The sequence below is a fragment of the Aspergillus tanneri genome (genome assembly GCF_003426965.1).
Source record: "Aspergillus tanneri strain NIH1004 chromosome Unknown AapTan_6_pilon_pilon_pilon, whole genome shotgun sequence".
Taxonomy (NCBI): Eukaryota; Fungi; Ascomycota; class Eurotiomycetes; order Eurotiales; family Aspergillaceae; genus Aspergillus; species Aspergillus tanneri.
In genome coordinates, this window is record NW_022984633.1 from 819257 (window position 1) to 846003 (window position 26747).

The 26747-nt window shown below is 48.9% G+C and overlaps 11 protein-coding genes across 11 annotated transcripts; 4 read left to right on the forward strand and 7 right to left on the reverse strand.

The window, feature by feature from the left end:
- Nucleotides 1–205: 205 nt before the first annotated feature.
- On the forward strand, nt 206–642 carry ATNIH1004_008314 (IQ calmodulin-binding motif protein; the record flags this gene model as incomplete). Its single annotated transcript, XM_033572925.1, has 2 exons — nt 206–436; nt 511–642. 2 exons carry the CDS (start codon nt 206–208, stop codon nt 640–642), a joined length of 363 nt encoding a protein of 120 aa, XP_033423477.1.
- Nucleotides 643–848: 206 nt separating this feature from the next.
- On the reverse strand, nt 849–2378 carry ATNIH1004_008315 (alpha-ketoacid dehydrogenase kinase family protein; the record flags this gene model as incomplete). The annotated part of the gene is made up of 3 exons (XM_033572926.1): nt 849–1740; nt 1815–2051; nt 2119–2378. 3 exons carry the CDS (start codon nt 2376–2378, stop codon nt 849–851), a joined length of 1389 nt encoding a protein of 462 aa, XP_033423478.1.
- Nucleotides 2379–5038: 2660 nt separating this feature from the next.
- On the reverse strand, nt 5039–6054 carry ATNIH1004_008316 (urea carboxylase-associated family protein; the record flags this gene model as incomplete). Its single annotated transcript, XM_033572927.1, has 2 exons — nt 5039–5241; nt 5322–6054. The coding sequence occupies 2 exons, from the start codon at nt 6052–6054 to the stop codon at nt 5039–5041; spliced, it is 936 nt and encodes a 311-aa protein (XP_033423479.1).
- A 601-nt stretch (nt 6055–6655) lies between these two features.
- Nucleotides 6656–10413, forward strand: BMS1 (GTPase BMS1; the record flags this gene model as incomplete). Its single annotated transcript, XM_033572928.1, has 4 exons — nt 6656–6713; nt 6795–6865; nt 6943–7032; nt 7114–10413. The coding sequence occupies 4 exons, from the start codon at nt 6656–6658 to the stop codon at nt 10411–10413; spliced, it is 3519 nt and encodes a 1172-aa protein (XP_033423480.1).
- A 901-nt stretch (nt 10414–11314) lies between these two features.
- Nucleotides 11315–12967, forward strand: ATNIH1004_008318 (uncharacterized protein; the record flags this gene model as incomplete). The annotated part of the gene is made up of 2 exons (XM_033572929.1): nt 11315–11908; nt 11969–12967. 2 exons carry the CDS (start codon nt 11315–11317, stop codon nt 12965–12967), a joined length of 1593 nt encoding a protein of 530 aa, XP_033423481.1.
- Nucleotides 12968–13409: 442 nt separating this feature from the next.
- On the forward strand, nt 13410–14145 carry GLO1 (putative lactoylglutathione lyase (Glo1); the record flags this gene model as incomplete). Its single annotated transcript, XM_033572930.1, has 2 exons — nt 13410–14027; nt 14101–14145. The coding sequence occupies 2 exons, from the start codon at nt 13410–13412 to the stop codon at nt 14143–14145; spliced, it is 663 nt and encodes a 220-aa protein (XP_033423482.1).
- Nucleotides 14146–14544: 399 nt separating this feature from the next.
- Nucleotides 14545–17075, reverse strand: ATNIH1004_008320 (CCCH zinc finger and RRM domain protein; the record flags this gene model as incomplete). The annotated part of the gene is made up of 5 exons (XM_033572931.1): nt 14545–14886; nt 14944–15959; nt 16017–16676; nt 16753–16871; nt 17011–17075. 5 exons carry the CDS (start codon nt 17073–17075, stop codon nt 14545–14547), a joined length of 2202 nt encoding a protein of 733 aa, XP_033423483.1.
- A 723-nt stretch (nt 17076–17798) lies between these two features.
- EFT1 (elongation factor 2) lies at nt 17799–20692 on the reverse strand (the record flags this gene model as incomplete). The annotated part of the gene is made up of 6 exons (XM_033572932.1): nt 17799–17816; nt 17873–19651; nt 19711–20366; nt 20426–20483; nt 20587–20602; nt 20685–20692. 6 exons carry the CDS (start codon nt 20690–20692, stop codon nt 17799–17801), a joined length of 2535 nt encoding a protein of 844 aa, XP_033423484.1.
- A 1956-nt stretch (nt 20693–22648) lies between these two features.
- ATNIH1004_008322 (uncharacterized protein) lies at nt 22649–23299 on the reverse strand (the record flags this gene model as incomplete). Its single annotated transcript, XM_033572933.1, has 1 exon — nt 22649–23299. One exon carries the CDS (start codon nt 23297–23299, stop codon nt 22649–22651), a length of 651 nt encoding a protein of 216 aa, XP_033423485.1.
- A 442-nt stretch (nt 23300–23741) lies between these two features.
- ATNIH1004_008323 (YjgH family protein) lies at nt 23742–24158 on the reverse strand (the record flags this gene model as incomplete). Its single annotated transcript, XM_033572934.1, has 1 exon — nt 23742–24158. One exon carries the CDS (start codon nt 24156–24158, stop codon nt 23742–23744), a length of 417 nt encoding a protein of 138 aa, XP_033423486.1.
- Nucleotides 24159–24632: 474 nt separating this feature from the next.
- On the reverse strand, nt 24633–25988 carry ATNIH1004_008324 (uncharacterized protein; the record flags this gene model as incomplete). Its single annotated transcript, XM_033572935.1, has 1 exon — nt 24633–25988. The coding sequence occupies one exon, from the start codon at nt 25986–25988 to the stop codon at nt 24633–24635; it is 1356 nt and encodes a 451-aa protein (XP_033423487.1).
- Between the last annotated feature and the right edge of the window lie 759 nt (nt 25989–26747).

Genomic DNA, 26747 nt, shown 5'->3' on the forward strand with positions numbered 1-26747 from the left:
GCGGTGACATCGACCCATCAACAACTGGTTTCGCGTCGTAGTCGAGGATCATAGTTCAGACGATATTTCGAGCAATAACAATGTGTCTTTGTTTTCTATCAATGAATAGAAGCTGCAGTCCTCCACATTCCAACGAGGTCAGCTCTATCAGCCCACATCATCAACGTCGTTTTAAATTCTATCATTCTTGCGGCCAAAATGCAAAATGGCAGCTCTTCCTAGGCTTCCTCTCAACAGTCCCGGATGCTCAATTCCTCCAGAGTTAATGACTCAAGACTCGCACTATAATCCTGAAAACGGCAACGAAACACAGAGAGTCAACGGCATGGTCGAGCTGCGAGACGAGGAGTCACAGACCCAACCCGTGACTCGCGTTCTCAGTATGTCTCATCTCTATCACCTAGCATACAATCATCCAATCATCAAGCTCTCTAACGTGAGACATCACTATCCAGCCCAACACCACGTAGATGTCCCGATAGCAATCGACAAACACATATGAGACTCTAGGTCACTCTTCAACGTCACAAACCATTCCCCATCGCCCTAGTGAACCTGAAGCTTCGGAGGCAAGTCTACTCGAGCTCGACCCTCCCTAATCAATATCAACATCACATCTACAAGAGCACCCAACAATTGTAGGATGTGGGATGAACGGTTTGATAACCAGGAAATGATAACCCGTTTCCAGGAAATTCATTCTACATGGAACGTGGAGTAGATACATTAAGTCATTTGGACTAGTCAGTTCTATCCAGCATCTACTACTTACTGTCTTCCTATTTCGACATTACATAGTACTACTATTGAAATATGCCATCACAGCGTAGGGATATATCCAGTCTGCTTCAGATCTTCCCAACTCCCTTAAGAGTCAAATAAACATCTGTACCCCAACCCCATAGACTCTGAACAGCAATACTGCCTCCGAAGTATTCGGCGTATGCTCTACTCAACGGCAATCCGTACCCTAGACCGGCGATACTGCTTAAGTTCCCACTACTACTGGAAATGGCGTTGAAGGCATCCATATTTCCATTCTCCAAGCCCTGGACATCGAGGTCCGAAAACGTAGTAAAACTGTACGACCAGATATTGGGCAAGATCTCCGGAGGGATCCCGTGTCCACGGTCGCGGATTCGGATCGTGATACTCTGGGCGGAAGGGGCGGAGATTTTGATCGATTCGTTGGCGTCCGCGGTTCCGACCACCGTGTCCATCTGGAATCCCACGTCTGTATCTAACTGGGCGGCTGGGTTTAGAGTTGAAGTTCCTGGGGTAGATGGTTCGCGAGCGTGTTGTCGGGGTACATCAGGCGCAGCGACAATGGTGACCTCGATGGGCTCACGTTCATTCCCAGCTTCAACCACAGCACGGAACGCGTTCTTCAACAATTCCGTGATTATGTATTCCACGTGGACAGGAACATAAGCGAAGGTTGCATCTGGCTGGCCGTCAATCTTTACTCGAGGTCGGATGCCATATTTCAGTTCGCAGATTTCCCCTACAAAGTCCTCGCATAGTTTCACAATGCGTGCGGGTTGCAGAGCAGTGTCAATGACCCCGATGTAGTTAGAGGGGGTGGTGCTTTTTGACGCCTGTTGGGCTCTGGTATCGGCACTGCTGACAGGTTGAGAAGCGAAATGAAGTGCCAGGTGTTGCTCGGCTATCAATCTTGTACCAATTCTCGCGCGCAAGTGGGTATCCAAAAATCGAGTCACTTCCACAGGGTCGACGTATCTGCGACACTCCAGGAAGCCGCGTGCAAGTATGGGTATTGTATTGGTATGTGTGTGAACGAGATCGGCCAGCACCTCGGCAAACTGGTTTCTTCTTCCAGGGTTGTGACCTGTCGCTGTTGGTAGGGCAGAAGGGTCGAGAGGGAGTGAAGATAGTTGTTGTAGATTTTGGAGATATGTGGGTTTGACACAACAATAAACGACAGATTTCGCAGGGCTTCAATTCGAGATGCTAAGCGTGCGGGAAGGAGAGAGAGGGTATAGTTTGCGGACGCGAGAAGAGCTTCATCAGACAAAGGCGGGCGACCATGTCTAGGATATCGGAATTAGTACTTGCTGCATGGCAAAGCTCAGGAGGGGCAGTTCTTTGGAGTCTCACTTCAGCAAGTCTGCTAGAGTTAACGGTCGGCGTCGACTGGCCGCCAGACGTGCAACTTCATCCTTCGCTCCATAAGTTACGGGCTGTTCAGAGGGGACCTTGGGGAGCGGTGACACAGAGAACGGGCGTTGGAGATGAGTAATAGATGATAAACAAGGAAGGCAGTTACGTCGAAGGCCGTGCCTCGCGGTCCGCGTAAGAGCCCTTTTTATGGCCATAGTAAACACTAGCCATCCTGCGACGCACCTAGTATGTAGCATCGAGTCATGATAAAGCTCGTCTTTCCTGCCGAATGGTTCCAGAGCTTTATTCCAGAAGAGGAAGTCTCACGTGAACACCAATCCCAGATGGGCAATTATTTAGGCAGCAGATCGAGGGGTTGGTATCTCACTGGGCTGTGTTCGAATACAGGCTCCTTGAATGTTGCCAAAAAAATGAAAAAGAAAAAGAAAACAACAAAATACTTATTAAGGAAAATAAGAGTCGAAAATCTTTAGTTATCATTATGGAAGTTTACCTTGGCATTGCTCATCGCAGCTAGTTGCCTAATATGTTTTAGTTGAGTTGGTTGGTAACACCTAAGGCAATGTGAATAGACATCATCCTTTCATTATTACTAATTTTGATGGAGTGATGATATAGGAAGAAGACAGCACTCCAAGTTTAGATGATATTGTTATATAGTACTGGAAGAAATTATAATTTATCATGAGATTTTCTCTCCGTTCACTAAGCTCTCTGCACAGCAGGCTCAGTTCACATATGGCAATCTCTGGTCATACAGCAATAGAATATTCGTAACCTGTGTTCCATGATGCACCTCCGTGTGTGTTGATGCCTTGATTCTAAGCCACGCTTGATGGCTGTCGGTTGCTAGGCTGTTGTTTCCCATAGAAAACTTGTACAAGCTCTACCACTAGATTTTCACTTCGCCATCTTGCTCGACATGAACGTGATCATTTGTCTCAAGGGTTCTGACCGCACCCTCTTCGTATTCGGCGCTAAGTGGGGTCAGCTGGACTGGAATTCCCAATGACGGTGCCTTGGAAGTCTCCAGGGAATATGACAGCTGCCTTACGTGAAACCTTTGATGAGAGTATACTCGTGCTTGATGGTACCCCCTTCCTTTTTCACCTGCTCCTTAGCCCTAAGGCAAAAATAAGTTCCGTGTAAGTATTTCTTTCGTAGCACAGAGAAGGGAAGAAGGAGAAAAGGAGAGGAGAGTGGCGCCTCACTTAGCTAAATGCTCAGGTGGAGAGTCCTTCTTCAGTGTGACCTGCAAACAACTGTTAAAGGATGACCCTAACGCGTGATAGTCAACAAAGGCACCACGAACGTTGTAGACCGGCATTTTGCCTGTGTTGTATCTTCAAATCCGGGAATGATGGATGTGTGGAAAGGTAGGGGGAAATGGACACGGTAATTGAGAAAGTTGGACGTTGAATTTGGAAGGGGTAAGGTTTGAAGCGGGTGGGACTAAAGAGGATTTATACCACTTTGCGCGGGGTGAGGCGTGCCACAGCCGATAAGCAAATGCAGCCACCGATGATAGGATAAAATGGGAGGGGAAACGTGGCCGTTGACCGAGGACCCTAGGATCATAAATTCCTTGAATCGCACCATCTAGGCCATCCAATTGCCAATGTGGTTGGATACGGTTCCTCGCATGGCGCTGCCACTCGAAGTCACTTACTTTTGAAGGCACCCTGATTACCGGGTTAGAATATTGCTACCACATAACCTAGTGCTGCACCATGAACTTTCACAGGTTTGCTGCCCTAACCGAGTTTGTTTCATACTTTACACCCCACTTGCTTATGGCAGTGCGTGGTATGCATAACATAGACACAAGTGCAGAAGCCTATCTCTACTCCGTAGGTCTACTAACATTACTTCCCGGATCAATGCGGCATGACATGTCCATGCAGGAAGTGAAGAAGTGGGGAAAGGGAGCCGATGACGATATCCAGCGCGGGGCAGTCACGTGAAGCATAGCTAGTATGGCTCATCGTAGATCAATTCTCCTGGAAGTTCGAGCTAACACCTCCATCATGATATAGCCAACAATTTTTCTTTTTTATTTCTTTTATTGCATCATTCCTATGAGAAGGTAACTTCCTTGTCCAAGCCTGATACATCGATATGGCCGAAACACATTCCAGTGCATCTAATTGTGGAGCGTAGCAGCAGTATATTTTGCAAATAGTGGGGCCTGGTCACCTGACCACTTTCTCTAGTACTAATCACTGTCACGTGTTTTCCAGCCTGTCTCAGTGTTCTACCGTTCGTGACCTTAGTGATTCAACCCTCTACCTTCTACATGTCTAGCGATACAGCTAATATCGCCTGTTCTGATTGCGCGCGTTGCCTAGTTCTGTATTTGCACGTCCGCGTTTTGGCTTCTGGAAGACATGCCAAAAGGTGCAAGAGGCTCGTGAGATTTGTTTTACTCCATTTATCTTGCTGTAGACACCAAGTATATCGCTTGCTTGCTAATAAGTTAGGAAATCATGCAGGCTCAAGCCCATAAATGGAGTAGTGACATCGCTGCGCTGACGCCCCCGCACCGATTCCGTTATTTCCATGATATGCAACACATGGTGGCTTCTTGAACTAAACCCGGCGCGTCCCATCGCGTACATATCACCACCAGGGAGTCCAGCGCCAGGACTTCCCGCGATAGGCAGCGGCCGTGCCTTATTACATCTGCAGCAGCAACTACGCCGCTATGATATTTCGTCACTTCAGCGCTGACAACAACAGACTGTCATGAACAAGAAAATGGCCGTTTTAAGTAATAAATAAAAAGCTTCTTCGGTGTCTACTTGATATTTGATATATTTGTGCTCCTCATGGACATCATTACCCCTGCATTGCCCTCTCTTCTTTTTTTATTTATTTGCATGTCCGTCACTGGGTACTACAACCCAACATAATTGGACCCATCGTCTTCACGTGGTGGCATTTTCAGTCCATGCATACCTGTATATTTAGGACTTTTTGGCTGTTTCCATCCCGCCAAAACCTGAGGATCAGTCAACTTGTACACTTCCACTCCGAGAGGGCGAGTGGTAGCGCCCATGCTCTCCTCCTTTTCCTCCCAGCTCCAATTGGAAAGGTCGCCTGGAAACTACTGTTAGCCTTTTCTTCTTTTTTTTTTTTTTTTTTTTGCGATCTCCATGATGTGAGGGGAAGACACGTACCCCCAGGACAAGCTGAAAGTGCACACAGAACATCGACCTCGGCAAAGAATTCAAAGTATTCGCCAGGCTTGGCCGGTGAAGCCTCCATGAAATATTTTCCCTCTTCATCCAGGCCAGTCACCTGGAAGACATTGATAACGTCATGCACATCAAGCTCAGTCAGCCCAAATGGCATCACTGCGCGCGTAAGATTCGAATGGCAGTGGAAGTCATACGACTCCCCGCCCATGAGCAGGTTCACATAGGGATCACAGCGAGTTCCCAAAAGATCATGACATCGTCCCCCAAACTGCGTTGGCCCGAAGGTTGATTTCTGGGTTCCATCTTCATCTACCAGCTCATGGAGCTGTCCGCCAGCCAGCGAGTCTCCCGTGATTGTTACGAGTGGGCGGAGATAGGGAAGGTTGGACCAGAGACGGTCGCCAACAGATACATGAGACGCGTGGATCTGGCGTGTGCGAGAAGCCCAGAACCTCTCACGGGCGTTTTGCGCGTTCCAGATATTTAAATCTCCTACCTGAGGGCCTCTGGGAGTAGTGAGACGGCAGATGTGACCGGCTGGTACAACCCAAGCTTGGGCAGAGCATGGACGGATAGTGAAAGAAGTCTCCAGTGTGCGTTTAGAGGCGTCCGAAGCTGTTTCGGAGATAGATCTGTAAATTTGGGTAGTGCCGTGGACTGTTGAGTCCTTCGGGGCTTTATATGCCGGGGGAGGTCGATGGAGCCTAGTCATGTTGATGTATCTGCCAGTATAAAAATGTGAATAGAATGGATGCTGCAACGTGGTAGGGAAATGACGAAGGCTCTTGACGGAGAGGGTGCTTGGTGCTTAATACCGGATGCCATTGTCGGCTTCCTTCCGATGGCATTTGTAATATACTAACTATCGTTAAGAACGCCATAGTATATGCCCCGCTTTTTCCAATCTCCAGAGCCTTCTGTCATGACTTCCCAAGTCTTAAAAGGATTCGTGATAGGCTGTTATCGCCGCTTAACGCTTTGATTGGACCGGTGCCCTAGAGTGACGTCCCAATCTTGTATCGCCGGACCGGAAAACATGCCGGCTGATAAGAACTTATACATAGTAGGTTCGTATAGTTGGTTGGTGCCTCAGGAATCAAGAGCAATGCGCAAAACCCTTTTTATTTTTTTTTTTTGGGGACCGGCACGGATTAAGTCTCCCGCCGATGAAGAAAATGGAAATAATAATTTTGGACCGAGCAAGCTAGCAGCCAGAAGCAGCTCACAAATTGCCATCTGAGTCTGCGGTAAGTCCTTTCTTTCATACGCAAAGAAAGGATTTCTCCAGAGGTCCTTGACCTCTTTTCTCCACAATGGAACAACATCCAAACAGGGCACATCGGCCCTCGAAGGAGAAGAAGAAGTACGATGGTATGTGCATATCTTCTTTCCCTCCCTCTGTTCATTCTTGTCCTATTATCCCATGCTGACTTGCCATTTTTCTTATTCTAGGTGCAAACCCAAAGGCTTTCGCGTATTCAAATCCTGGAAAAGGAAACAGACAAGGCGCGCGGTCGCATGATGTATGCATACTCTATACTCCATATCTTTTAGTCTCGCTCTTGGTGACCTGTGAGCTGATTGGGTTGCTCTATTACAGATTAAGGAGAAAAGACTGCATGTGCCTTTGGTAGATCGGTTGCCTGAGGAGGCTCCTCCGCTGGTCGTTGCAGTGGTTGGACCACCAGGGGTAAGTTTCAAATTATTTTTCGAGTTCAGTGTTCCAGATAGTACGAAGAGCGATGACTGACAGAGGACTTGCCGTATCTAGGTTGGAAAGACGACGCTTATTAAATCCTTGATTCGCCGTTACACCAAACAGACGCTTAGCTCACCCAATGGACCTTTAACGATCGTAACGTCGAAAAGACGCCGACTTACAATCATTGAATGTCCTTCCGATTCTCTTGCTAGCATGATCGATGTAGCCAAAATCGCAGATATTGTGCTGCTGATGATCGACGGCAACTATGGATTTGAAATGGAGACTATGGAGTTTCTCAACGTCTTGGCCTCGAGTGGTATGCCGGGAAATGTTTTCGGAATCCTAACCCATCTGGACCTTTTCAAGAAGCAAAGTACCTTGCGAGCTGCAAAGAAGCGCCTTAAGCACCGTTTCTGGAGTGAGCTATACAATGGCGCCAAACTCTTCTATCTCTCCGGTGTGGTCAACGGCCGTTACCCTGATCGTGAGGTGCATAATTTGTCCCGCTTTTTGTCCGTTATGAAGAACCCTCGGCCGTTGATCTGGCGCAACTCTCATCCATACGCCCTTGCAGACCGATTCCTGGATATTACGCTCCCAACTGATATTGAAGAGAATCCAAAATGCGATCGGACTATAGCTCTCTATGGGTATCTCAGGGGCACCAACTTCCCCGCCCAAGGAGCGAGGGTGCATGTTCCTGGAGTAGGTGATTTAACCGTCTCAGGTATTGAGAGTCTTCCAGATCCTTGCCCTACACCTTACATGGATCAACAGTTAGCCAAATCTGCGGGCAAGGCAAGCAAACGCAGGCTGGGTGAAAAACAGAAACTTTTATTTGCACCAATGTCTGATGTTGGTGGCGTGTTGGTCGACAAAGATGCTGTTTATATCAATGTTAAGACATCTAATTTCGAACGTGATGAAGACGACAGCGGAAATGAAGATCGTGGCCTAGGGGAGCAATTGGTCGTTGGCTTGCAGGGTGAGCGAAAATTGCTCGGTCAGACAGATGGTGGTGTCCGTCTGTTCAGTGGTGGCGAGCCGATAGCAAAAGCGGATGACGAAGATGGCTCCGCGGGAAGAAAACATAGACGAAATGTGAGATTCATGGATGGAGAGGATGCACCGCAAGAAGATGACGAAGGTTTCGAAAGCGCAGAGGACAATGACGATGAAATGGACGATGACGAGGTCGACGGTGCCAGCGATGAGGAAGACCTTGACGTCTCCGCCCCGGCAGACTTCGAAGCAAGTTTCAAGGAAAGACAGGATGGCAAAAGCCGTGAGAGTAAAGAAGATATCGCATTTGCTGACAGTGACTCTGATCTCGGCTCCATATCGTCTGTTGAAGACCAAGAACTGGAAAGTGATGAAGATGACGAGGATATGGAAGATGATGATGATGGAACGCTCCGATGGAAGGAGAACATGGCAGCCAACATCAAGGCCCTTCACGCTAATAGACCGAAATACCGAATCACTGATCTATCCCGCATGATGTACGACGAGTCCATTGATCCCGCGGACGTAGCGCTAAGATGGTCGGGGAAAGACAATGAGGACGAGGAAGAAGAAGAACCTGATGATGAAGGGGATGCATTTTTCAAGAAGACTGATGCCGAGAAGGAAGAGCAATCCGAATTTCGTGCTATCCCTGAGTTTGACTACGAGGAGTTGGAGCAGAAGTGGCAAGAAGAAGATATGATAGAATCGATACGCAGCCGGTTTGCTACCGCCCATCTGTCAGGCAATAGGGATGATGACTCTAATGTTGACGATGATTTTGATGAGGATGATGAAGGTGATGGGGAATTCGAAGATTTGGAGACGGGAGAGATGTTCAATGGAATCAAAGATGATTCTGACCGCGAATCCGATACCAAGGAGAATGAAGGTCCAGCTGATCTTGAAGCTGAGCGTGAGCGTAATGCAAAAAAGAAGGAAGAACTGAGGTTGCGCTTTGAGGAGGAAGATCGAGAAGGATTCGCTAACTCCAAGGATAACTCCCGGCAGGACGGCGGTGGCGAAGAGGAGTTTGGCGAGGACGAATGGTACGATGCACAGAAAGCCAAACTACAAAAGCAACAGGACATCAATCGTGCCGAATTCGATACTCTGGACCCAGCCTCTCGGGCTAGAGCAGAGGGCTTCAAAGCCGGTACATATGCGCGTATCGTCCTTGAGAATGTCCCTTGCGAGTTTGCCACGAAATTTAACCCTCGCTATCCAGTTATTGTTGGTGGACTGGCACCAACTGAAGACCGGTTTGGCTATGTGCAGATGCGCATCAAAAGGCATCGCTGGCACAAGAAGATTTTAAAGACTAACGATCCGTTGATCTTCTCACTTGGTTGGCGTCGGTTCCAATCCCTGCCCATTTACAGCACGTCGGACAGTCGAACACGAAACCGCATGCTTAAATACACCCCTGAACACATGCACTGCTTCGGTACCTTCTACGGCCCTCTTGTCGCACCAAACACTCCTTTCTGCTGCGTGCAGTCCTTTTCAAACAAAACACCCGGTTTCCGCATTGCAGCTACGGGAACAGTATTGAGCGTGGATGAGCATACTGATATCGTCAAGAAGCTGAAGCTGACGGGTGTACCATACAAAATCTTCAAGAACACCGCGTTCATCAAAGAGATGTTCAATTCTTCTCTTGAAATCGCCAAATTCGAAGGAGCCGCAATTCGGACTGTATCTGGCATTCGCGGTCAGATCAAGCGTGCCCTCAGCAAACCAGAAGGGTGCTTCCGTGCAACGTTTGAGGATAAGATCCTCATGAGTGACATTGTCTTCTTACGGGCTTGGTATCCGATCAAGCCGCATCGATTCTATAACCCAGTGACCAACTTGCTCGACCTGGACACACGAGAGGGGTCCAGTGATAGTGGATGGCAGGGAATGCGCCTCACCGGTGAAGTCCGTCGTGAACAAGGCATTCCAACCCCAATGAACAAGGACTCAGCCTACCGTCCTATTGAACGGCCCACACGCCATTTCAATCCTCTTCGGGTGCCACGGCAGCTAGCCGCAGATCTACCCTTCAAATCGCAGATCACCAAGATGCGGGGACACAAGGAAAAGACATATATGCAAAAGCGCGCTGTGGTTCTTGGAGGCGAAGAGAAGAAGGCGCGAGACCTTATGCAGAAGCTCACTACACTGCGAAATGATAAGCAAGCTCGGCGGGCTGCGAAGCAGGAAGAGCGGCGCCAGGTGCATCGTGCCAAGGTTGCGGACAGCCTGGAGAAGAAGTCGGAGCGCGAGAAGAGGGAGCGTGATGATTACTGGCGACGTGAGGGCAAGAAGCGCAAGAACCAAGGCGAGGACGGTGGTGGAGGGAAGAAACGGCGGTGATCTTAAGCTCCTCGGTTTGCATAGCCACCACGCTTTCCCTCATTTGCTGGCAAAAAGTTGTTATTCTATTAATAGTGTCCATATGTATCTATGTATGAGTTGCATGGTGGATGGCGTTGAATATACTGGGCGGTATCGCCGCTGATTTTTGGCTATTCGCTTCTCGAGACTTTATAGTGTATCTACTATTATCGGATGGGTGCCGTGCTGCTGGACTGCCTGAAATCACTGCCTGACGGCTCAGGCGCTAACACGTGATCGCGCCGCGCACGCGTCACGAGTTATAACTGGGTCGACAGCTTGGGTCGTCTGAACGCAAAGAGCACCTTCGCTCGTCCAGCATCCGTCCTCCATGTAGGCTATTATCTATCATTGTGTGCCTCTGGCAATTTCTGTCCTTCGATTCCCGCGTGTTCTCAAATCGATTGGCGAGGTGTCGAGCTTGAGAGCCCCGTGTGGAGACCAAGAAAGAACGTGCTTGTGCCGTGTAGCCTACCGTTGGCCACGCATTGCGCGTGTAAATTTGGGCAAGGCACTCCTTACAGCCATCTGCAACACGGAGTTTTTAAGATCGAAAGTTCGTGCCGATTCAATCGCCCAGTGGGCTGGGAGGCGCTTGACAGCTCCGTCTCGGACATTCCCGCGCCAACCACCCATCTATCCGGGCGGTGATTAGATCATTCATTCGTGCCCGCTTGGGACTGGGGATCCTCGAGACGCCGCTCCCAGGCAGAGCTGGACTCATTTGTTTCAAGTAAACCCTTTTTCTCCCGCTCCTTTGAGAGGCGAGTAGAGTCGGTATCTGACAGGTAGCGGACCAAACTGTCTCTTGCTGGGGAGCTAACCGCCATCTCTCTAGGTAGACAGCCGCGTGCGGGAGTTTCCGTTGCCTTCGACTACAATGGGCGGATCGCCGCACTTAAATGAGCGCCAACACGTGCCGCAAGCACAATCACAGTTGGGTTCTCAGTATCCTGTCGCGGCGGCTCGTGAGAATGGACGGGCCGCCTCCTCGCACGACTTCTACAACACTGTAGAGCGCAATATAATACCTGCTACCCATCATCCAGTATCACCATTGGACGCGCGAACAGAGACAGAACCTGCGAATTCGTCCCATAAGAACCATAGCGAAACTACAAGTTCAGCATCATCTATAGTGCTTGTTCCTCAGTCGCAAGAGCTGGACTCGTCGAATTGTACAACGGCGCAACGTGGTTCTCTTTTGCAACCACCAATGCAGCCCGAGTCTACAGGAGCTAGCAACCTTGGAAAAATAGATGAAAAGACAGTCGCATTGAACCCAGATACACAAAATGACACCCCAGGATCTGAGAGTCCGTCTAAATTGCTACTAGGCCAGAAGCGGACCGCAACAGGCGTGGTCAAACCTGCAGCCAACCCGCAAGATCCTCATTATCTAGACCAAAACGGCACCGAAAGGCGTCGTTCTCGAAGCATCGGCTCCGTTTCACGTGGGAGCAGGATAGCGGCGGTAAATGATACCATAGTCTGACTGGTGGGCTTATTTTCTAGATTGCTGATGTTATCTTAGTTGTCCGTACATCTTCGTACGCGTCTCTCCTACGCCGCAGCCAAAATCGAGAAAAACCGTCAGTCCCACAATGCTCAAAACCAATTGCCATTGGAGCTCCTACACAGTGGTGCATTATCCCAAATATCGAGTGTAGACTCATTGAGACGAATAGGGCTTTGTCCCTCCCCCGACGATGCTCAAGCGATGGATATAAATTCACCAGACGGCACGACCGTGTCTGCACCAGACTTCCAGTTTATAAAAGATCCTTTGCGGGCATCGCCAATAGTCCGGTCGGATGCATCAACCCCTCTCGCGCTGCAAGGTGAACGATTAAAATCCCACAGTTCAACGGCCGCTGCGCCAAAACTTGCACCGCCCGCAGACATCATTTCGAGTAACAGCACTCGACGAAGACGGCCAAACCCGAATGAAACCCTACAACAACCACGACATTCCCATTTCCCCCTTCATCGAAGACATCATTCGCAGCAAGAATCTAGTGTCTCAAGGCCGGCCATCAATTCGGGAACTGTCTTGGTACCTGGAACACCACCTCTTCGACCGTCATCTCATACCACCTCTACTCCTTATGATGCCGTATCCAGTCGGCATGGTCAGTCGCAAAATTCTTCGATGGAACAAGATGCCATTGAGACGTTGCTTTTCATGTCCAGCCCGGGAAACTCGGGTTACCATTCCAACTCCCAAAGTTCCCAGCCTCAGAAGAGTCTGATACACAGCAGTATTAGTAACTCGATAGATTCCATATCCAGCTCTAAATGGTGTCAGGCTCCTTGTATTAAAGATGAACTTGAACCGTCCGATTCTCAAGAGCGCAGTTCGCGTTTGGGCCTGGAAGCGCAGGCTGGTGACGAGATAGATCGCATTCTAGACCAGATGGACAGCGATAGTGACGATGAGAAGCAGTTCACGTCTAATCTCTCAAACCGTCTCAACACGAGTTCGATGTCTAATGACAGTTCTGCAAGACAAGGGGAGTCTTCTACGTCCTAAGCTGTTATCAGGCCGAATGGCCTTGGTCTTCTAGAGTATCGCACAACATTCATTGCTTTTTGGTTTCACGTCGTCTTTGTGATGTTATTTCTGGCACCTTGCATAGTTATGTCCAACATATATAACGCCCATTTTTATGACGACTGCATGCGTTGGGGATAGTACATTTTGGCGTTCAAAGATCCTTTCTACACTGTTTGGCACTGATTATTTTTTTTTTTTTTTGGTCACTTTTGGATTATAGCAATGAGCGGTTGGTTTGAATTTGCATTTTGAAAACTCATAAGGGTCTTGTCTTAGAATGGACATGATGGTGCCCTTCGATGTGGAGATCCTAGGCAATATAGTTTGATTACCAGCAGAAATGCTCCCCCAGAATTAATCCACTTCTACATTTCTACATTTTTCTATTTCCTTACCCTCCAGCCGGAAACCAGAAAATATGGCCACCAAAGACATCGCTGACAGCACCACCTCTCCTTCACCTTTCGAAGAAGGCACGATGCTCCGTGGCGGACACAACACCGATCCCCCGCTCCCAGAGAATAGCCCCACGGTCAACTACAAACTCAATCATCTGATGCTCCGTATCCGCGACCCCAAACGGACTCTTCATTTCTACATCGATCTTATGGGCATGCGCACTGTCTTTACCATGAACGCTGGTCCTTTCACTCTCTACTATCTTGGATACCCAACCACCGAAGCAGACCGCGCCGACCTCCCCACTTGGGCCTCCAAGGTCCCTATCACCCAGACCCTCGGTCTGCTGGAATTATTCCATATCCATGGCACTGAGAGTGCCCCGGACTTTGAGATCTCCAACGGCAATATCCCTCCGCATCTGGGATTCGGACATGTCGGATTCACCGTCCCAGACGTCGCAGCGACAGTCGCCCGACTGAGAAGCAACGGCGTCCCAGTGATCAAGGAACTAGGCGATAGTTCGCGGGAGAGCGTGCCCCTAAGCGAGTGGGAGGCCGAGCGCGGGATCGGGATCGGTGAGCTGCATCCTAATTATAAGAAATTAGTTGATCAGATTGCTTATGTGGCTGATCCGGTATGTTATATCGTATCATATATCCCTCCCCCCTCCCTTGTATGGACGAATTTAATGTCTAATGCTCATGTAGGATGGATATATCGTAGAACTTATTCCTCAGAATTTGCAGAAATAGTAGATATTGTCACGGGTTCTCTATTAGAATGTGGTAGAAGTTGATCACTCTAGTCTCTGTGTATATACATGTCATCCAGTTATTTCAAATGACATATGTCGTATAAATGATTCTATGCTTGATTTAGGAACGTAATCAATCAAGATATAAAGACAAAAACCAAGGATGATTAAAACCGGCAGAAGATCGAAGAGGGGAAAGAATTCTAGAAAGGATCTAGTTTTTTTTTTTTTTTTTTTTCCTTTTCTGGTCTTTCAAATTTTGGTCAAAGTAATGAGAGCTAGTACATTATATCCATAGACATGCAGGAAGAAAAAGGGACAAGTGAAAGGAAGGAAAAGAAAGAAAAAGAAATATTCAACCAGTTCCTATCCTATCCTATCCTATCCTATCGATATGTTACTCCACGCCCCAGTTATCATCCACCTCTGCGACATCATAGTCTACTTCGTGGTTATTATTTCCGTCTTTCTGTTTTGTTGACTGGGCAGGTGGAGACGTGGTCGAGTCCATCATGGTATCTTCGTCGGGAGTCGCTTTCGTCTCTGACCCGGGACCCGAAGTTGTAGACAGGGTGGAAATGGGAGGATTGGGGACCCAGGTGAGTTGAACCTCGCCGACGGAAGGAATCTTCCAGGATCCGAACATGAATTTCTCTGCGACGTAGCGCTCTTTGAACGCTACAATGAGAGAACTAGACTCCTCGGGATGGGGCTCAATCGATTCGTATTCCCCGATGCCCTGAGAGGAATCATGTTAGTGAATGTTTTTAAAGAGTAGATATAGATGTATACTCACAATCAGGAACTGCCGTAATGCTTCATCCTTCTCGTTATTGAAATCCACGCCGGAGACGGCAATTCTTTTGGGTCGATTGTCGAGACGAAGAACACCACCTCGGCCACGCGCCATGCCACCTCGTCCGCGACCGCCACGGTAGGAGGGATCATATCCACGACCTCGTGGTGGATAGCCGCCTCTGCCGAAAGCTCCTCTACCACGGCCGCGGTAGCCAAAAGACGAGGTTGAGTCCGAACTACTGGGGTCAATTCCGAGCGTCTTCGCCTCTGCTTCCAGAGCCGCTAGTTGTGCGCGCAATTGTTTAGTCTGATCACTGGTGTTGTCTTCGGATGTGGATTGTATTTCATCGCTTTCAGGCTTTGCGCCATTGCTAACGTTCTTAGCGCCAAGTCTTCGCATGAGTCGGTCTTTTTCTTCTTCTTGTTTCTTCAAGAGCTCCTCTCGCTGCTTTTCCAACGCTTGCTTGGCATGCTCAGTCTCTTTGCGTTTCCTCATCTTCTCGTCATGGGCCTTTTGCGCCTCTTCCTGCTGCTTCTCGAATTCTTCTTGATCGAAGACCGGTTCTTCCGCAGAGGCCTCGACATGAGCTGGCCGCGATTCATTATTCCGCTCCGTCTTTGGCTTGTGCCAATACACCTTGACAAATCGGTTATCGAATATGACTTTGGGACTGGACCAGGCTCGCTTAGCAGCTGCATGGCTATCATATGTAATCAAGGCAAGTCGCCGGTGTGGTTGCAGAGAGACTTCGACGATTTCACCGTACTGTGAAAAGAACTCGCGGATGGTTGCGTCGTCAAGCTTGTCGTCCGGGATTTGTTCAACCACGATCGTAGTAATCGAAGTATCATCGTTAGGTCCCGCAGCAGAGAGCTCTGAACGACGTCCGCGACCTCCAAACCCGCCCCTGTCTCCGCGACCGCGGCCACGACCCCTGTCGCCGCCGCGGAATGAAGAGTCCGTATTCCGTCTTTGGAAGTCTGTCACGATATTGGATGATTTCGGGTCATATTCTATGCACGGCACGTCGTCAGCAACAGCATGTATAAAAAGAAGCGAAGAATGCATACCATCCTCTTTCGAGATACCAGGCATAGAATCATGCTGATAAGGGCAGGCGGCCCCTAGATAGCATATCCCCTGAGTCTCGTAGAATGGACATCGCTCTGAGGTTTTCGGCACCATCTGCTCCGGCTGCTGTCCGGGAGCACCCGGTGGCATAGGTATCGGGGGCATTCCAGGCATCTGAGGGAAACCCATGCCCTGTAGCGCTATCATTGCTGCCATTGGGTCATTTTGATCGAATGCAGGGAACGCAGGAGGCATGACGGGGAACCCGCCCGCGGTGGGGGGGAATAGCCCCGGTACACCAGACGTGGTACGGCTATCTCTGCCCATCCAGTCTCCCCTGCCACCGCCACGGCCTCGACGCGGGGTCTTGAACGTCCGGTTGTGAGGGAAATCATCGCGCTCTTGATCAGCGTGGAAACCTTCATGGTAGCTACGCTTGCGATTGAAGCTGGGACCGTCGCTTTGTGATTGAGAAATATTATCCACTTGAGGTCCATAAGTGCCTCTGGGAGGGCCCGAGGGCGGATTGAACTGGACCGATTGCGTAGAAGTTGCCGCAATGCTGGGCATATCATGAGGTAGAGGTGGTTGAACTTGTGGCGCAGAGGGTGTTTTCGATGCGAATGTAGTGAAGAGCTCGTTGACAAATTGAGCAGTATCTAAGTCCCGAGAATACTAGTCAGATCTCTATCCCACATAATGCCGTATGACACGGTTCATTCCTGGGCAACCCACGCTCCCTCAGAAAGTCTTCCAAGTTCTCCTCCGAGGCCTTCCTGATATCTTCATCTGGAGCATCCGTGCGGATGAGTGCCAGTACGTAGTCAGCAAGCACATCAGAATCAGCATCAGATCTGCAATTCGCACAGAGAGTCAGTTAGCACAGGGTCAAGCGAAAAACAATTTTTTTTTTTTTTTTTTAAAAAAAAAAAAAGGGGGGGGGGGGGGGATCCAATAACGCATGTAGGATAATGTAGCATAAAGGAGCCATACATGTCTTCTAGCTTCCTGATCACCCACTTCTTCACCTCCTCCGCCTGCACTTCTGAGAGCTGCATATTCGTACTCAGTGAAGGATTCCCTGCAGACAACTAGCGCGAAGCAAGAAAACTTTGTCAGGGGCTTCCGGGATGATCGAGGTCAGATGCAGAATTCAACTTGATTCTTTCACAACTCGACCTAGAACTGTGTGCGCTTCGAACGAGGGAGCTGATGTCAGAGGACAATATACTGCGACGAGGATAATATCAAATCTAGTGTTGATCAAGCCATCATGTGGTGAGCGAGGTGATGGAGGATAGTATTCCAAGAAAAAAAGTGCCTTACGGATCACAAAGCTGGGGAAACGCGAACGACACAGAAGATGGGTCACGTGCACCACCACATAATGAGCCTGCCTTGGAACTGATGCGAAACACCACCCAAGTTGATCTACAGGGACCTACATAGTGCAACGAACTGAATGCATCATTGAACTTGAAAACTACTATTTTTTTGCCTTTCAACTAGGACAGCAATTGAATACGGAAAAGACAAGCCCTCAGTCGTTAACATCACAAAAGATAAGAAAAAGCATAGCAAATGCACGTGCACTCCTGGATTCTACTACTTCTAGGTATCGAGAAATTTCCACATACGACATTAAGCTGTGTCTGTTTTTTTTTGTGTTGGTTCTCGGGCATGCACCCTAACAAAGACATTGTATTGCGTTCGTCAATCTCATAAAGATAGGATGCCAAACATGACCGATTTGACCCCTACGCGGTTCGTAAAGAACGTTTTTACAGCTTGTCGTAGTACTGTTCCAATACGTTAGTTTCATTGTAGTCAAATACGGGTATCTGAAAATACTTACGTTCTCGTATCCGGGAACCTGCTCCTTGAGACCCTTGCGCTTACGCATCTCCAGAATGATCTGACCAGGCTTGGTGGTGGGGTCAAGAGGAGAGCCACCAGGGAGGATAGCCCAATGGTCGAAGACAGACTGAGGGAAAGCCTGGCCACCGGTGGCCTGACGAAGGTCACTGGGGAAACCGAAGGACTCGTTGACAGGCAAGTAGGCCTTGACGTTGAACAGAGGAGTACCGGGGCGCTGCTCCTCAGTGTAGACGTGACCACGACGGCGGGTGAGGACACCGTAGATACCACCCATAGCCTGCTCGGGCACCTGGATCTCGACGTTGAAGATGGGCTCCAGGAGACCGGGCTCGGCAAGCAATGAAGCGGCGTACAGGACACGACGAGCAGTGGGGATGATCTGACCACCACCACGATGGATGGCATCAGCGTGCAGGGTCACATCAAGGATGTTGAAGCGGATAGCACGCATAGGCTCCTCGGCAACGGGGCCCTCGCGAGTGGCCCACTGGAAACCAGAGACGACGGAGTCCTTGATTTCATTGAGGTACTGGACGGCCTTGGTCTGGTCAACAAGCAAGTTGGCACCGGTGGTGTCGGGGCCGAAACACCAGATCTTACGAGCGTCCGTGACATCCCAGCCGTACTCGTCAGCCATGAGACGGGCACGGACCTTGAAATCGTCACGCGGGCTGATCTTGCCGGCCTCGATGGCAAGAGCAACCTCCTCCTCAATGGGCTCAGCAACGACGTATAGACGGTTGTGCTTGTTGGGCGACTTAGACAGGGCAGTCATGCTGGACTTGCCAGTGACGGTTTCACGGTAAGACACGACTGGGTCGGAGACACGCAGGGGAACACCAGCGTGGTCTTCCTCGAGATCCTTCAAGCAAATTTCGAGGTGAAGCTCACCAGCACCAGCGACGATGTGCTCACCTGACTCGGAAATCATGGTCAGGACACAGGGGTCAGACTTAGACAGGCGCTTAAGACCCTCGACCAGCTTGGGAAGATCCTGGGCGTTCTTGACCTCAACGGAACGCTGCACAACGGGGGAGACAGAGAACTTCATGACCTTCAGGTTGTGGGCAGTCTCGGAGGTGGTGAGGGTACCAGACTTGAGCAAGAACTGGTCAACACCAACCAGACCGACGATGTTACCAGCAGGAACATCCTCAATGGGCTCAACGAAACGACCCATCATAAGAATGGTGCGCTGGATCGACTTGACGAAGAGATCCTCCTTCTTGCCAGGGGTGTAGTTAGGACCCTGGATACGGACCTTCAGACCGGACCTGACGGTACCAGAGTACACACGACCGAAGGCATAGAAACGACCCTTATCAGAGGTGGGAACCATCTTGGACACGTAAAGCATCAGAGGGGCCTTGGCGTCACAGTCACGAATACCAATGGCGCACTCATCGTCGGCGGGACCCTCGTACAGAGTCTCGGCACGGTACTTCTGGGCAGTAACGGGAGAAGGCAAGTGGATACAGATCATTTCCAACATGGCATCAGCGGCGGGCAAGAACTTGCGCATGACAGTCTTGAGCAGCTGCTTGCCAACGAGATCCTTCTCATCACTGGCAAGCTTGATCTCAAGCTTCTCAAGGAGAGTAGGGATCTCCTCCTTCTTGTCGTTGTTGACGGCGTTGAAGATTTTGAAGATGGGATCCAAGATAAACTGGTTGAAGGCACGCTCAAGGGGCTTGCCATCGGAGTCAGTAGAAGTCTTGGACCACTTCTTGGTCTTGGGGTTGAAGTAGTTGTCACCCTACTCGAACGATTAGTAATTGTTTTTCTTGTTGGTGTCTCTCCATCTATAAAACTAACCCACAGACGCTCAAGCATCTTCTTGCGGTCAACACCGAACTTCTTGGCGTACTTGACGGCGAACTGGCGGACAGTGAAAGCCCAGCCGTGGAGACCGGAACCGAAAGCAACGGTACCGCGGTCAGGGTAGACCTGGACATCACCAAGAGCCTTGTCGAAGTAGGTGGCGATGATGACGTTGACGGACTCGATGGTACGAGAGAAGGACTGGTACAGATCCTCCTTGGAGACCTGCAGTTCAAGCAGAGCACGATCGACCTTGTTAATGATAAGAACAGGCTTGATACGCTCAGTCAGGGCCTGACGCAGGACGGTCTCGGTCTGGACACAGACACCGGAGACACAGTCGACAACGACCAGGGCACCGTCAGTGACACGGAGAGCAGCAGTGACCTCAGAGGAGAAATCAACGTGACCAGGCGAGTCGATCAAGTTGATCAAGAACTCGTTACCGTCGACAGCCTGGGGGATTTCCTTGATATCCTCCGGGTCGGTGAACTTGGCGTACAGTGAGATGGCGGTGGACTTGATGGTAATACACCGGTCCTGCTCATCAGGACGAGTGTCCATGAAACGGGTCTCACCAGCCTTGGCAGCCGAAATGATACCGGCACGCTGCACCATGGAGTCACTGAGAGTGGACTTTCCGTGATCGACTGTTCGTAGAGGCTTGTTAGCATGGAATCGACAGCTGCGACAAGAATGGTGAACATACCGTGAGCAATGACCGACATGTTACGGATGTTGGACTTGCGGTCCATCAGGGTCCGGATCTAGTGGGGGTTAGCAAAAGTTGTATTTCCTCAAATTTTCCCGAGCTCTTCATCGATAGGCTATAGCTATAGGTTGACCGACGGGCGGGGAAGGTATACGGACCTCTTCGATAGTGAAGCTATAGGAGACATCGTCAGCACTGTTGTAACAGAATATTTCCAAGGCTGTCCGAAGATGATTGAAGGGGGTGGTGGACATACTTGACCATCTTGACGGTATTTGACTGTCAAGAGCCTTAGAGGCGGGGTTGTGTGATAAGAGAAAAAGAAAAAAGAAAAATAAGAAACGACACACAAGGATCTGGATCGAGAGCTAGCTCGACCTTGAGATCAATAGGACAAAAGGACCTATGTGCGCTGCTCCAAATCAAGGAGGATGATTGCTTCACGGAGGAAGGTGAGGAGGGAGAGGGAAAAAGACGAGGTGGTGGAGGAAGAGGGGGAAGAAGAGAAAAGCGAGAGTGGGGACTTTTTTTGCAGTGGGATTTTTTCCGATTTCAAATCCGGGATGTGCGTTTTTTGCCAGTTCCCGCTTATGCCCCTCGTTATTTTACCGTTTGCTGTATTTGTTCTGCCGGGGCGATACCGAACCATGAATCTCTACGTCTTAAGGATTACAATAATAAGTCATGTGGAAGTATGAACTGTAAATCTGCCTCTATTCCTACGTTAATAATTTGGCAGATGGTTTAGATCGCCAGATTTGTTGTATCTTGCGGTGGTCTACATCGAGCTGGACTGTGTCGCTTAGCTCGATTTGCATATTCAACCCTTGGTTAACAGACAAGCTGGCTCATTCTGTGAGTCACTAGAGACAGATTGTCATTTGAAAGTATAATATAAATCATAAACTTCTTATGAATGGATAAATCAACTCACAGTTATGTGATATTGACAAGTATTGATATCTCATCCATTCTATACATTGTAATTACCGATGTAGTTATGCCACTGTATCAACCTTTCCATCCAGCAACTTACGTGGATTTAATAGAAGAACTTAGCTTCTCCTTCCATTAGCTAAAATCCCACCCAGTGGTATGATCACAATTCTACTAAGTGCTGCTTGGTGGCAAGTATACGACTCAACGATTGCATAGCATGCTCCATACATACATACATGGATGCGCGCACGACATTATTAAGCAACGTTTCCTTCGTTTGGTTAAATCCTAACTCCGCTGGGCAGCACGGAGGGGCCCTGCAGTTCCTCACTGGCCGCTTACTTTTCTATTTTGTGGCATATTGCGGTCTGAAACGATTTTTCTTACAAGAAGCTTATTAATCTAATAACTTGGAGGACTATATCAGGTGTATTTTCATAGAACCTTTGAAATTTTCACGAACTTCAGATTCCTGTATGGCTGTTGAATAGGCGTTGGTATTGTTCGTCTCATTGCTAATCTAAAATACATGTTATCAATTTTCCTGCCAGATATCTACAAAGCTCCAAGAAATATACTGGATGGTTCTAAATACAGTTGATATGAATATCCCAGGCTGATGAATTGTTTGATCATACAAAGACTTAGTTGGAAAGGTCAGGTTTATCCTTACAAAGTCTAACGTACTCCTCAATCGAGCTGCGCATACGGTCAAGCTGCGCACCTGTATTCTCATACAAAATGGCTCATTTAGCTTGGAATATCTCAATCAATTTTCCATTATTGTGGTTCGTATTGGAAAGATTAATTATATATGAGCATATAAATAGGTATTGTAAGTATTTTATAAAGGAAATTTATTTTTAGTCTAAAATACATAGTTATATGAGGCTTGAAATATTAAGTAATATATAATATCGAGGTGATTAGTTAATATTACTAACTATCTATTTAGAAACTATTATATGCTCTATTTAATACCTAAGGATTCCTTAGATAAAGTATCTATTAATAAAGATGCAGAATTTTTAAAATGTCCTAACTTAAAAAGATCCTATTTTGTATGAGAATACAGGTGCGCAGCTTGACCGATGAGCAAGTTGGCCGTGGAGTACGTTATAGTTACCTACAAGCCCAATATACTACCTATGTACACAGTGACTGCTTGTCTATTGGGTGAACAACCCCCATTCAAATACTTCAACCCTGTATCCACCGCGACAGTGGCGATCGTTTTTATCCTGCCCTGCCTAGCCAACGCAATCGCCGCTGGAGGTAAAATTAAGCTTGGTAGACGTACCAAAATGCAATCCCTCCTCCCTCACGAGCCGTCGACACATCTTCCATCCTTCGCCTCTGATATGCCACGTGCTTCATAGTAAAAGGCCCCGTCAAGATGCGGCTTAAACCAGTCCCTATCCCATCAACAGCATGCGGACCTAATTGGCCCTTCGTAATAAACGGTGAGGACGCCAGTTCCAGAACCACGACGCTAGTCCTATCCGACCGTTTATTCTTCAGAACACGAGACACCCCCATGATCATACCAGCACTTCCCACCGCGCCACAGAACGCATCAATCCGGTCTAGAAACTGCCGTACCAGTTCCTGTCCGATCGCCTCATAACCGACGAGCGCATCGCGGTTGGAAAACTGGTTCGTGAAATAGTAAGACTCAACCCCTGCGTCTGCGATCTCCCGCGCCCGTCGTATCATGGACAGCATCAGATCTGGCATGAACTCAGGATGACTAAGGATTAGGTCCAGGGTTGTTCTGGGGGTGTGCATGGTTTTGAGCTTCTCTGTAGCGAATGCGTCCGATGATATGACGGAGAACGGGTATCCCTTGATGGCACAGACGAAGGAGGGGCATGAGTCGGTGCTTCCCCTGTCGCTTCGACGACGGTCATGCCTGGTTTTAGGGCCCCGCATCGTTCGGCCTCTTCGATCATGGATTTGTCCATGCGGTCTTTGTAGTAGCCGGTGGGGTTCACGGCTTCGAGTTTCAGATATACCTGTGCGCAGTTGCGGGACGACGTGGGTGAGTCGGACGACTGGCGTGTTGTCGATCACACGTTGAGGGAGGAGTTCAAGGGAGGATGCATGTTGGTTTGTTGATTGATCTGAGAAAGAACAGCGTGAATACGTTATATAGCTGGGTGGCATACGCTGATTGGTATAGGAATGCATAGATCATCAGTTACTTCATATGCCCAGTCTAGACAAGTGTGAAGAACTATACTACATTACAATCTCCAATTGGAGCTATACAATTATGCAATAAACGAATACGAATAGCCTACTTGTATAGCCAACTAATGCATCAAGTATCAATATCAATATCCTCCCAACCAACCTACACCAATATAGAAGATTAAACAATAGCATCTACCTCAATCTCCACCAACATATCCCGATCAATAAACCCATCATGCACGACAATCATCGTCGCCGCCGCCCCAAACTCCTCTCCATTCTGCTTTCCCAACACTTGACGAAACCCCTCGCCGACATCTCCGCAGATGTCATTGCGCGCGACAAACATCCGCACGCGCACGATACTCTCCGCTCCCTTTCCGCCCAGCGCCTGCACGGCCTTGATGCATTCCGTCAGAGCTACCTGCGCTTGCTGGCGCGCGTCGCCAGGGAAGAGGATTTTTGGCGCGCTGGGAGGGGAGGTCGGATCCACGGCTGTGGTGCCCGAGACGAAGATTTGTTGGCCGTGGCGGACGGCGCGATAGTAGCCGATTCGCTGTTCGAAGGGGGACGTGGTAGAGTGGTATTTCTTCATTTTCTTCTCTCTTTCTTTCTTTCTTTCTTTCTTTCTTTTTTTTTTTCCCCAAGGGAGTTTGTTTTTGGGAAGGAGGATATAGAATTGAAATTGAGGAATTAAACGATTGAGGAATTGGTGATGGTGATGATGGGTTCGGGTGCGGACTTTATAGTGGGGAACTTCAATGAGTCAAAGTTGCTCGTATAACTACAAGTTGGAGTACTGTTTGATTTACTGTGGGGTCTGAAGTGATTGTACTCAGAAGGATGTTCTGCTCAACCCTCTATGGGAATATTGGGTATATATATTTCACAGGATGTCCCGATATGGATTAGTTTATTCTGACAAGTAGTCCAGTTTTTTCCATATTAATATTAACAATGTATTTCTGTAGCACTGATTCCTTATCCCATCCTGAATGTATCCTATACCAAGAAGTATAGAAATCCAGGATATCAATAAATCTCACAAGGTTATACATCTCAAGATAGACTAACCAACAATATCCGGTCCAATCGGCCCATTTAAAAATGCCTTCAAGATAGCAATAATCTCCTCGCCCATGGCCGCAATCGCCTTGGGGTCAGTCAGACTCGTCAATTTGGTCGTCTTCGTACATCCCTTGTGCACAGGAACCCCATTGAACCGATCATTCAGCCAGATAATCGCATCCGGAGACCCAATTACGGCCATAGACCCATGCTCCGAGAGCAGATCACGCTTATACTCCACGTCCGAGCCACCACCGCAGTACTTCGTAATCAAGTCATCGGTGTCCTTGACCGGACTGACCTCATCCCCGACGGATTTATACACCATCAATGGAATAGTAGGGATGTGTTGACCCATTGCGTTCGCCTTGATCACCTTCTGGGCTACCGGGTCGTTGAAGATATCCGGGTTCTTAGTGTATGAGTAGATATCTTTCCCGAGATAATGCAGCGCGTCACCGGCGAGACACATGGTTTGGGTTTTATTGAAATCCGCCAATTTCTCGGGCTTGATTTGGTCGAGGATCAGCTGTTGGACTTCGGGGTATTCATTGGCAAGACCCTGGATGCCCGCGGGGACCAATCCGACGAATGGACCCTTATTAACTGCGTCAATGACAGGGAGGATCTCGGGCACTGTGCCTCCAATAGCGGCCCCTGCGATTTTCAATTCCGGCGCATAGCTGGGCTGTAGCTCCGCGGCAAATCCACTCGCCAGGCTACCGCCCGAGTATCCCCATAATGCGACGGTGGCGTCCGAAGAGATATTGGTGATGTCCGACGAGGAGAGCGCCGCGCGCACGTTATCCAGTACGGCGTGGCCGGAGAGACTGTTAGCGAGGAATGCCGACTTCGGACCAAGATGGTCAGGCGCAGTGACTATCCATCCTTTGTTGAGAGCTGCAGCGATCAAGAGGAGTTCAGCCTGCGGCAAAACCAGACCGAGGATTCCGTCGGTAGCTGCATGCAGTTGGAAGGCATACGATGGAGCACAGTTAGGGTTAGCGGCGTCCTCAGCCACCTGGTAGGAGAGGAGCTTGGAGAAGTCTGCGTTATGGGGGATCAGGACAGTCGACACCGTGGCGGTGGCCTTGCCAAAGGAATCCGTCGTTCGGTACAGGATTTGATAGGAACCGGCGAGATTGGCCTTGATGGCGCTGAATGCAGCGATTGGGGATGGGGGCTCGCGGCAGCGTAGGATGGTGCCAGGCGATTTGGACTCGAAGCCTTCTGGGGGGATATAGAATGGGTCATCTAGAGGCTGTGATGGGCCGGAGCTGCGTACTGAGTATGCAGGGAAGGCCACCACGAGAGACAAGAGGCTGAGGATTTGCAACAGAAGGCTTAGCTTGGCCATAGTGCTATATACAGTAATAGATGTCTATATATTTTGTATGGATGTGTATGACTCCACAGACAGGAGATCTCTCCACTATATATGTAGTGCCCCATCTTGCAGCCATCAGAAGAGGATCCTCGCTTGTAGGAACAAGACGCAGGGGCAACCTTGTTCAGTCTGCCGAATCTCCGCTCTTGACACATGATCGAACTGTTCAAAAGACAAAGGCACCGAGAACAGTGAAGACCAGCCGAGGTCAGTTAGGGCTAGATGAGCGATCAATACTGAAAACGGGTTGGCCTGGATATCCAAGGAGGGGAAGACAGTATATTGCTTGTTGATGCCCAAAGAGAATCGGCAGATCGTAAAGGAAGACCATCGTTTCGGACTAAGCCTAGTGTTCCTCAATATCAATCCATCAACCCCGCAATGCGGAGTATGCAGCCGCCGATCAGGGAAGTCTGGGGGAATTCCCGTCTTGCTTTCGGCATGTGCCGCGGAGATCAGGCTTATAATTAGTCGACTCAAAAATGATGAATTGCTGGTTAGTTAGTCCCTGTCGAGGTTAGACCGTAGGAATGCCAGCATATCCTCACTCTACTCCTTTTTACGGCAGCTGGCAATCTTAGTACTATATCTCTTTTTTAAGTAATCTTGTATTGAAAAATAATATCGGACTGGTCGGATAGGACTATTTATGCTAAAGTTTATTTCATAAAATAGAGATACTGAAAGAAGTGCGTGGTTATATCGAATAGTCAACTTATTAAACCGAGC